This window comes from Chinchilla lanigera, unplaced genomic scaffold (assembly GCF_000276665.1).
Source record: "Chinchilla lanigera isolate Chin_1 unplaced genomic scaffold, ChiLan1.0 scaffold00077, whole genome shotgun sequence".
In the NCBI taxonomy this organism is placed as follows: domain Eukaryota; kingdom Metazoa; phylum Chordata; class Mammalia; order Rodentia; family Chinchillidae; genus Chinchilla; species Chinchilla lanigera.
The window spans coordinates 3700778-3712535 of NW_004955478.1; the positions used below are offsets into that span (position 1 = coordinate 3700778).

The 11758-nt window shown below is 37.8% G+C and overlaps 1 protein-coding gene across 3 annotated transcripts in view; it reads left to right on the plus strand.

Annotated features, from left to right (window-relative positions):
- The window catches only part of Abca6 (ATP-binding cassette, sub-family A (ABC1), member 6), a 66299-nt gene extending 60961 nt beyond the window's left edge, over positions 1 to 5338 (plus strand). For all 3 annotated transcript variants that reach the window (XM_005402109.1, XM_005402108.1, XM_005402110.1), the window contains 5 exons: positions 1515 to 1634; positions 1739 to 1879; positions 3163 to 3242; positions 4121 to 4176; positions 4304 to 5338. In XM_005402109.1, the coding sequence (XP_005402166.1) occupies positions 1515 to 1634; positions 1739 to 1879; positions 3163 to 3242; positions 4121 to 4176; positions 4304 to 4405 (499 nt within the window). In that variant the 3' untranslated portion in view covers positions 4406 to 5338. The remainder of the gene's footprint in view (positions 1 to 1514; positions 1635 to 1738; positions 1880 to 3162; positions 3243 to 4120; positions 4177 to 4303) is intronic.
- The last annotated feature ends 6420 nt before the right edge of the window (positions 5339 to 11758 follow it).

An 11758-nucleotide genomic window follows, 5' to 3' on the forward strand; every position in this document is an offset into this window, starting at 1 on the left:
TATTATTTTTTTAATTTTTAAAATTTTGTTTGTTTGTTTTTTTCCAGTACCAGGAATTGAACTCACCACCTCGTGCTTGCCAGGCAGGTGCTGTGCTGCTGAGCTAAATCCCCAGCCGCCAGAATATATTTATTGAGGGAAAGAAAAGAAAGCTTCTGTCCAAAAGAGGGACAGAAGGGGGGCCCTAAAGTGGGTTACCCCAAGACTCTGTCTTTTCTAGGGACCTTTATAAGTAAAAACATGAGGTGAGGTGGGTCCAAGTTAGGGGAAAAATGGACGAAACTATGGTCAGCCAATAAGAATTGTTTAGGTAAAATTGATTAAATTGGGATCAAATGGGGAAGCAAGTCAAGTAGCAAGTGGGCATGAATACAGAACAGGGGCTTTTCCTGTAAGGGGTTGGGTCAGGGACTCTTCAGTCCCAGATGTCCATCCCTTGGGAGGTAAGAGAGTGTGTTTGTTTAGTCCTTTGTCTTGAAGTCTGGCCCACAGGTATCTTATCTTGTCTTTCACATTGGCTCCTTCGAGGGCCTGACCCTGTCTGACTGCCTATAGTATTTCTATCTGACTCAGTTGCCTGTAAAAATAGTCCAGTAGTATTTAGGTTTTAAAAATCCCTAAGTGTTTTGTTGGAGTTTAAGGTATTTTAATTTGGAATGCATCTTAATTTTACCTTTTAGTTATTGAAATGTTTTTAACTTTTCTCTTTCTTCTTCTATTCTTTTTCCTAGACACTATGCATTCACTGACATAATTTCCCCATTTCTTTTTCACCCTTTTGTTTAATCTGAAGTTTGTCTACCCAATTTTACAGATTTTTTTTCTTCCTACTTTCTGATCTATGGATTACTCTTTGTACTAAAATAACTTCCAATCCAATTTCATATTGGTGACTATCCAGTGTTTTATCCAAGTTTTTAAAAACCTTATGCTTTGGAATTTTATACAAATGTAGCAAAAGTCATTTATAATCTGTTAGAGCCAGTACTAAGTTTCAACAGTAATCAATAAAAGTTCAATCTTCTTTTATCTAGACCTCTGCCCACTTCATTCCCTTATCCTGCAGTTATTTCAAAGGAGATAGGAGGCAGTATATCCTTTTATCTATAAATATTTCAATTCATATCTTAAAAGACAAGAAGACTTTTTTTAACCTTAATTACAATGCTATCAGCACATCTCAAACTATTAAACCTTTTCTTTATATTATCTAAAACCTAGTCAGAACCAGGCATCGTGGTGCCCTCCAGTAATCCCAGTGCTCAGGAGGCTGAGGCACGAGGATCACCGTGAGTTCAAAACCAGCCTGTACTACACAGTGAACTCAAGGCCAGCCTGAACTACACAGTGAGACTCTGTCTCAAAAAAAAACACAAACAAACAAATAAACAAACAAAACAAAAACCTAGTCAGTATTCGTATTACCCTCGTGTTTTTAAATTAGCATCTTAGTATGACTGGTTATTGTTCTGTGCTTTTTGTTTAAATATTATTAATGTCTTGGCTCACTTCAGGCAAGCAATTCGGATGTGTGTTAAAAATACAGATAGGGCGGTCCTCCTGACCACCCACTACCTGGCCGAGGCTGAAGCTCTATGTGACCGCGTGGCCATCATGGTGTCTGGAAGGCTGAGGTGGATATCTTTTTCACTGACGTCTTTCTACTACATGTGAAATTTAATAACACAAAAAAATAAAGGCAGTAGTTTTTCCAATATGTTTTCCTTCCTGTCCATAGATGCATTGGCTCCGTTCAACACCTGAAAAGAAAATTTGGCAAGGATTACATTCTAGAACTACAAGTAAAGGAAGCGTCTCAAGTGCCTTTGGTTCACACTGAGATTCTGAAGATTTTCCCACAGGCTGCACAGCAGGAAAGGTGAAAAGAACTTTCTTGTCTATGGAGAAACATGGAGAATTTACGTGCTCAGTGTTTGTTTCACTCTCTGTGAGAATTCATGATGAGTTGACTATAATAGACAGGGACTTCAAAAACTGATGTATTGAATTTTCCATTTTGTAAGTGATTTGGTAGCAATTCAAGAAGCTGGGACCCCCACCCCATCTCTGTAGGAAACAAACAGCAATCAAGATAGCATCTCCCTTTAATAAAATGTTCATACTCCAAAATGGAAGATATAAAGGAGAGAGAGAGAAAAAGAGAGAGAAAAGAAGACATTTGTGTCTGTCTGTATGTTATGGTGGAAAGGCAAGGAGGTGGAGCAGGAGCTCAAATTAAAATTCCTTAAAACAATAAGCACATTAAAGAAACAAGGCATACGGCTACTCTTTTCATTTTATTTATTTTTATTTATTTATTTTAGTACCAGGAATCGAACTCAGGACCTTGCACTTGACAGACAGCCGCTTATGCCACAAAGCTAAATCCCCAACCCCTCATTTTAGCACACTGTAAATATAATGAATTATCAAAGGTATAAAATGCTAAGATATGTAATTCAGTACTTTTCTTAGACCTTCCATGTCATAGTGAATTTGATATATGTAGGAAGGTTATGAATGGCAAGATGCGAACAGCATGGGCTGGTATGAAGAAAGGAACTCTCTGAGGTCTGGTGAGGCTTAACGTCCTCAGGGAGCACCAAACTCTTGCTTGCGAATGAGCTAAGAGTAGGACATGAGGTTAGACAGCTAAAAGTAGCACATGGAAGCGAATGTCCCAAGTCAATGCTGGCTGTTCCTAGAGGTCAGGAACGTCTCCAAGTCCCCCCTCTACGGCTGCCCACCTCCCCTCATAGATGTCTTTACAAGTCAAGTTTTAGGTGACAAGGCTGAACTATCATGTCAGGTTACTTCTTGACTTCATCTACACTAATTAGAGGGTCTAGATTAGAGTATCTGCTTTTAACAAGTAAACAGTGTGCATAAACTGAATATATATGTATATATTTATGCTGAATCATTATTTGAACTATTTACAATAATCAGGTACCAAAAATCATTAAAACTTATTCCCACTGGTAAATAGTTTTAATTTCATATTTAAGTCATAGATTAAATCATTTTGATTTCATATTTAAGTTGTACATTACTTCCTAGCACTTTTATTTTTAAAAGAAATCATTTATAATATCCATATTTATTTTGACGGTTGTCTTCTCCCTTTGAAATTCTGAGTTGAATATGTTTTCCTATACCCAGGTATTCCTCCTTGTTGACTTATAAGCTGCCAGTAGGAGATGTTTACCCTTTATCTCAGGCATTTCACAAACTGGAAGAAGGTAGGAATAAATGAAACTTTCAAAAGATCATACTTGGATAAATTTAAGAAAGAGAATCGTGTAATACATTTTAAAAACAGGCCCAGCAGGGCGTTAGAACTTTGCACTTTAATTCTTCTTTGTGGAATTCTTCCTAAATATCCCGGCTGCGTCTTCACTTTCCCAGGTTTCTGCTCTATTATTGACTGACCACTACAGTTGTTCCTGAACATTCTGTAAAAAAATGTGCAACTCTCCCTCATTTCTTTATCTGCTTTGTTTTTCTCGAGAGCTACTATTACCATTTATTTTATAATATATTTAAGCACAGTAAGCATACATTTAATGTCCATACTCTTCGTACTAAGACACAAACACAAAGACAAATTTTGTTGTTTTCTTTATTGTCTTTTCCTGATGTCTAAAAGTGCATCTCATGTAAGAGACTGTCACTATATGAACGATACTTGTGAATATGTGAGCCTAGTGATAAATTTTATGCCAATTTCCCCACGTAGAAGCCCAGCAGAGCCCTGGTATGACAGATGGGTCTCCAGAACAGAGTACTGGAGCCTCTCAGAGTGTGAGGTGGGATTGAAATCTTCCTCATGCATACAGCATAGCAATCAATGCTGTCATTCATCTAGGAAATATATCTCCTTACGACACATATGCTAAGCAACACGACTCACTATCAAAAAATAATATGAACGAATCTTAACATCTAAGTGAATTTAAAATGCATTCGTACTAACTCTTTATGACAATTATTATTTTGTCCCTCTGCCAAGCTCTTATTTATTAATCTCCTGTATTTATTAATAACATGTACTTTTAATGTATATGACTGAAATAATTCTTGGCAGTTAATTGTTAACATTCTTTCTTTTTCTCACCAGTGAAATGTAGCTTCAGTCTGGAAGACTACAGCCTCTCTCAGTGCACACTAGAAAAGGTCAGTCAACTCAGTAGACTGCGTTATCCCCGTATATTACACACGAAGGCAATCGTGCATTTTCCCCGTTCAGATGAAAGGCTCTCAATGTGACAGTTCCTTTTCCTTGTCCTTTGTCTCTGTTTAGGTATTCTTAGAGCTTTCTAAGGAGCAGGAGCTGGGAAACGTAGATGAAGAAGTGGATACAACCATGAGATGGAAACTTCTTCCTTATTCAGATGAGCCTTAAAACCTCAGAGCTTAACTGTTCTTTGCTGGTGTCCTAGAATCAAACATTTTATGTGGTAATTAACAATAGGCACATTTTAAAAGATCATTTGATATCAAGGTGTACTTGATACGTTCAGTCAATAAGTGAATAAGGTTACAGCTTTGTACATTTGCACTTTATTTTGTGTTAATTATTTATATCCTTTTCTCATTTATTTGTGTGCTTTAATCTTTTCCTTATCCATTTCATGAACTCTGTGTGTAATTAAATATTTTACCAGTGTATTTTATATATACAGGTTAAACATCCCAATCTGAAAATCTTTAATTCAAACTGTTCCTAATTTCAAAAGTTTTAAGACACCAACAAGACATCTAGTGGAAAATTCCCCATCTGTTCTCATGTGACAGGTCACAGTCAAAGCAGGCATATGACAAATATTGGATATTATTGTTTACATGTAATGTGTACAAGGTGTGTATAAAGCACAAGTGCATTTCCTGTTTAAACTTGAGTCCCAACTCTGAGATGTCTCATTATTTATGTAAGTTTTCCAAAATCCAAAGTTGTCTGAAACCTGAAACGCTTCTGGTGTTCAGAATTTAATGAATAATTGAATTGTATTATCATTGTATCTATAAAATTATATTTCCAAATACATAATAAATGATGTATTGTTTACTGTTTATTCAGGAACTGTGAGTGGCTTATGAGAGTAAATTAATATAATAATGAGAGTTGAATTTATTTTGATTAATTCTGGAATTCAAGCAACAAATTATGTCTTGTTTAAGTGCATAACATTGCAGCACATATAACAATTCACAAACGGTTACACGTACCACTATGTAACAGTATGATAAATCTTTGTGTTCTTCACACATTTCTTGTTAAAAACCAGTGTGTATGACTATTTGAAAATATTAAACTGGATATGGTTTGCTAAAACTATTTATAATGTGGTTGTTTTTGAAACTATTAGTGTATTTTTATGAGAATTATGTCTAAAGGGAGATGAATTGATACAAGAGATTAGAATACAACAAAAGAAAGAATAAAAACGGTGAAAGAACTGTACTACCTCTGACTCTACCATAAACAAGCTTTCTATTGGTTTCATTTTCTATTTTCTTAACTTACCCTTCTTGAAGAGACTGACCACTGAGTAGAGCATCACTGATTCTCTTCTTCAATGAGTGGCTTCCCCTTACATTTGACCAACAGAGTAGGAAGAAGTCCCAAGAGATGGGAACATGAAAGGTGAGAGAGGTCAGAGGATTTTCCTTCTGCCTCTAAAAGTAGATAGATTTTTCTAGGCCTGCAGCTTTTGGTTTTGGTTGGTGGTGCTGGAGATAGAATCCAGGGCCTCGTGCATGCAAAGCAAGTACATTACCACTGAGCCAAATCCTCAGCCCTTCAGACTACGGCTTTTGCTTTAGTCTGGTCCCATCTGATGCTTCTGACTCCTGGAGGGTCTTACTATCACTAGTGAGTACTCAGCCTCCAGCCAGCCATCAAAATTACTATTTAATGTTTTATTCCTAGTGGCTTCTGTTCCAGATAGGCTGATCTTGTCCGTGAGTCTTTGTATTCGCTTGTTTCTATGGGTTTTCATGTTGTAGTGTACCCTGGAACCCCGAGTGTTGGTGAGTCTAAGAACCATCATCAATTTCCAGTTTTCCTAGTATTTTTTTTCTTATTGTAAGTAGTGAAATGACTTTTTGCATGTCAGAAATAAAGGAAACTAAATTTTAAAATATCAAGTCTTTTTAATTAACTAAAATTGTAATTTAAATCCCCACCTGGGTCTGGGTCTGCCATATTGGGCAGTGGAGTGCTAAAGTTCATCTGCACCTCTGTCTTCATCTTGAACTATAGATTTCCAGGGAAACTTAGCTCTGATCACGCCTCTCTCTCATATTATTGCTTTTTAATATTTTAGCTCTTTGTTGTGCTTAACCATTCCTATGAAAATTCATCATCATTATAACTTTGAGCAGTCAATATTTACTTAGGTTATGAACATATTTATTGGTGTCCAAATATTTCCTTCTGAGATCAATTTGCTGCTTGCTTCCAACTTATATTTTTATTGGCACATGTTTGCAGTACAAAGCAATTACATGCGGTGTGAGGAGTTGGTACATGCACGGAATTCATCTGAATTTTTTCTACTTTTCTTTCTCTTCGGCACTGTCTCTACTCCCTTTATCCTTTGGTCCCCTTCCCATTTACAAAAGCTCTCTCTCCTCATTTCCTAATATATCTCTACATATTTATTTCTCTTTAAATTATCTATACCTAGGGTTTCCCAGTTAGGAGAAGCGAGATGATATTTAAGCTTGTGTGTCTGACTGATTTCACTTCTTGAAGTTTAGTTATTTGTAGTTCTTTTAGAGATACCTAGAAAAGAGAAATCTCAGGGATTTTTGTAAAGATATATTTATTTTATCTTTATCCAATGAACTATATACTAGCTCACATATCATTCATTCTTGCCCAAGCAACCCAGAATTTACTGGCCTAAAATAATCATTTTCTTTTAACTTTGTTTTCCTGTTTCATTTCTGGCATCTGGGTATTCTTTTTTCTTTGAATTTGATCTGTTTTTCTTGTCTTACTCATTGTTTGCATCTCTTCGACGAGAAAGTATTCACATCACATAGTCTGACAATTCATTGAAACCTTGTTGTTATATTTTAAAGTCACACTGTATTATTTTGGAGCAGATGATAATTTCAGATGATTTCAACTTTTTAAGTTTTATGCTGAGTACACTAGAAAACTGCAAAAACATTTAAAAAGTAATGATTGTGCATTATAAACAATACTTTCAGATGACTGAATAGATTTTTTCTTTGAAATTTTCACTGACTCTTTACCAAAGGGCTGAACACCCAAGCTACTTCTATTGATAATCAGTAGTTAATTCCTATGAAGGAAAAAAACCCACAAAAATATTGATTCAATCAAACATCTGAAAAAAATACATGATAGAAAAGATTAGTGGTCAGAAATACTACTGAGTGAGGAAGAAGCTGAGATTTCCCAGCATTCTTATTTAAGTTTTCTGCACAGCAATTGGCATGCACTATAACAAACAGTTGCTCTTGACATTTTAACTCCAGCTAAAGCTGAAGAGAGAATCAATGAGAGCAATATGTAATTCTCTCAAACCCCGTGATCTGTGTGTGGCATCTATACCTCTTAACCATAGCTTGTGATGATATATAATTATAATCAGTGGTGGTGTTCTTGCTTAAATAAGGCAAGGAGAGAAATCTGTGTAGTAGACCTAACCTGAGTTAGAAGAGAAGAAAGCAAAATAGGTAGAAAGAAAACAAAGAAAATTGTCATTTTTTGAGTGGTAATTTTAAGGAAAACTGCAGCTTCAGGAACAAAAGTTCTTCCAGCCTTTTTCCCTTCCAGGAGACATAAAATAAATCCTAAGGATCCTAAGGATAAACCTATAAACCTATTAACAATAGGTTAAATAAACCTATCAATTGTGCTCTGGGCCCATCAATTTTACCTGTGAATTGTCCATACTTCACCAGACCTCCATCCTCAAGGAAGCAGCGATATTAGTGGACAGCATACCTCAACCTAAAATACGTGTAAATGATTTGTGTTCTAATATGACTTGCCACTGAGTAACCTGGTCATGGGAGTATACCTCCTAGACATGGAAGGGGTCTCTACACAGAGACCTTCTTTTCCACCTTCAATAAATCTCCATCCCCACTACCTTTTCTGTGTGTATGGTCCACTTAAAGATTATTATCCACAAGAAGATATTATCTTGAAGATACCCCTAGGACCACATACATATTCCTAGCTCCAGACCCTAACGTGCCTTTCAGGAGCTTATACTCTATTTTTTCTGAGTGTATGCTTTTAGAATTCTGCCTAGTAAACCTCTTTATTCCTCTCACTGACACGTCTTGAAAATTCTTTCTCTGTGACAAAAGTCAACAATACCACAACCTCCCCCTGGGTGGGGTGAGTTGCAGTGCACATCCCCTCTTGGGGGGACCTCCTCAGACCCTGTCCAATGACTTTCTTTTATAAATTCAAAGAGAGTGAATGTAAGTAGAAAACATAAATCATATTCATGCACTGAGCAACTAACCATTAGTAAAATGAATGAGATAGTAAAACCATTGTGAAATTCAACAACAGACTTGTCAATTTGTTACCAGATGGTAGGTCCCAAGGGAATTCTTTCCAGGTTCATGGGATCCTAAACAAAAAAACTGGATGAGACACACAGAAAACATAATGGGGATGTATATTTATTGAAGGTGGAAAAGAAGGTCTCGCAGAATACAGCAGGATGGTGAACAGACCCACGACCATAGTGGGGAGAAGGAAAAGAGATCTTTTGTATCTGGAATTCTTGGATTGGATTTTCCCTCATGCATATGAGGCACTGGGAGAGGTGTCCTATCAAAAACTTACTTGGCCTGGCATCAGATTTAAACTGCCCTACGGGAAGACTTACCTGGCTTCATGGCAGCAAACAAAAGACTGAAAGTATCACTTTTCTGATTGGTTCTGTATTTCACTCAGGAGCTGCTGAGTCTTCACGGATCCTGTGTTTGGCACAGGTGTCCTGGGTCTCCAGGACCCAGCATTTGGCTGATTTTTGCCAGTTGGTTAACTGATTTTCCCAACCCAAATCTCCTACCTCAAATTCATGGGTTTTTATGCCTTGCTGTTTGTACTCATACTGTTGTGTCAAGTTCAAGTGACTCGGTTTGTTTCATAGCTATGTTATTTTCCCTCACTCATATTATTATAGATAGCTATATATATCTATAGATATCTCTATATATTATAGATAGTATATCAGTCAGGGTTTACCAGGAAAAGAGATATAACAAAAGATATACAGGTGTATAAGAAATGACACGATTGGCTTAGGATGGTCAGCCACAGAGTTGGATGTGGAAGCACACAGATGGTGTCTACACGCTGGAGATTGAAGAGCCCAGTCCAAGGTCTGGAGCTCACTGCAGTGTCCTTCCAAGCGGTATCAGAAGGCTGGTGGGTCTGCGATGGAATGCTGAAGAATCCACAATGACTGCTAGACAGTCTTCACCAGAAGGCTGAAGTGTCCCAGGTGAAAGCTGAACGGTCTGTGACAGAAGCCAGGAGATGACCACCAAGCTGAAGGCAACGACTGGAGCTCCTTCGAAGAACCAGCAATCAGTCCTTCCTCATTTCCTTTTCATTGTACACAGCCTACCCGACCTGAGGGGGTCCTTTACACCCACACCATCTCCCAGCCCTCCTCTTGCACAGCCTCAGGATGAATACAAGTAAAGAGTCTGGCTCCCTGCTGAGTCACATAGTTAACCTTCTAAACTTCTCAAGATGACACAATGAACAACATCCTAGAGCAGAAAGGGCACATCGTTTTCACCCCAAGATGTAGAACTGCTGATTACTCAATTAAACTTCTACACTCCTCAAGTGGACACAATGTATCAACCATGCCAGTTAGGTAGAAATATCATAGGCAGTCAAACAGGGATAAGCTCTGGAAGGAGTCAGTGCAGAAGCTAAGAACACGTTACAAATGTGGCTGGAGGAGCATTCGTTGAAGGCTGGGCCTCAAGATAATGATGGAAAGACTAGACCCACAGACCATGATGAGGGATCAACTGTAAGGCTCCAACCAGACCTGGCTCTGCCAGCCCCCAGCCTACCTTCCAGCAGAAGCACTACTCTCTGAAGGGAACTCAGCTGAGTACTGAAGTTGTCATCAGCAAGCACAAAAAGTCATGGAGGAGATAAGACAAAGAATTTTGCAGGTCCCAGGACATCTCAGGACATCTGGAGACACCCAAAAATTTACACTGGGCCCTCAAGGATCCTATGAACTGAGGTGCAAGACAGCCAGAGAACTTTGACCACAGATATTTATTAAAATCATCCCACCTAATGTCCTCTGCTTTCTTCCCATCCCTATAAAAGGGACACATGTGTCTGTTCAATGCAGATGGTCTTATTGCTCTCTGTCTGCCTGCAGCCAGTCACAATAAATTCTAGGCCATGTTGCCTTTACACAAACTTGGTGGTCTTTGCTGGTTCCCCCACCCCCCCGTATGTTACACATATTATATAAACAATGTTCTATAATCGATATTCTAGAGAGGTACCAGTCACTTGGGTGAGAGACCAGAACTTCCCGACATAGCTCTTCCAGAAAAGGTCCTTGCTCTTTCCATGTATACTTGCTATGTGACTTGCTTCCCCATTGGATCAGTGTTAAAACTAAGCTGCTATACCTGTAATATAATTGATTGATCATAATTTTTTTCCCACATTGTCCCCACCTCCTGATTTTGTTCTCTTAAACTTTCTTTGTAAAGTGGAGTCCATGGCAACCATTTTCTGGGTCCCTTCTTGTCTCTCTCAATAAAATTTTCTGCTTTCAACCTCAGTTGTTCTTTAGAATTCATTCTTTGATTTTGGGAGACACAAACTTGGCATATAAGACATCTGGCAGGTTGAAAGTTACATTTATTTCCCCTATATCATTTGGAGGTCCTTTATCAATGTTAAGCATTTTTCTTGGCAATACTTTCTTTCCTTTTCAGTAGCCTTGATGCATTTCTTAATCCACTATTAGTTTCAATCAATAACTAACAACTTTGGGGCTGGGGATTTACTCAGGGGCACAGCACCTGCCTGGCAAGTGTGAGGTCATGAGTTTGATTCCCAGTACTGGAAAAAAAAAAAATAATAATAATTAACTTTTAAAATATATTCTTCTGAGCTATCAGTTCAGAGGCTTATTTTTCCTGTTGGTTTAAGTGACAGTAAAGTTTTTCAGGAGATATTAAAAGCTCCTAGCACTGAAGTAGGGTAGAAAAAATAAAAATGAGGTAGGAGAGAAGGAAATTGAGATTTTAAAATTGTACTTTTAAGAAAAATGACAGCTTCAAGACCCCAAAATTACTCAGCCTTTTTTCTTCCAGGAAACTCACTCAAATTTAATTTTTTTTTCCCTAAAGGTCCTTTTATAATCAGCCTGTAAAATCTGGGCTCTTAATATGTCCCTTTCGTGTAAATTGTGCTTCCTTCATCCTCTGGGAGCAGCAATATTGGTGGGCAGCATTTCCCACTTCAAACACATGTAGATGGATTGCACTGTAAACTGACAGTGAGAATACACCTCCTAGATCACACATCTTAAAGACACTCCCTTAAATCTCTCCTACTCTGACTCCTAATATGTCTCATTTTTTCTCTGAGCATCCACAATCCACTTGACTGTCTCCTAGAAATCTCTAATAAACTCTTCTCGTGTCTTTGCAACACATCCTAAAACTTCTTTTTCTTCAACACGATTCAGCGAAC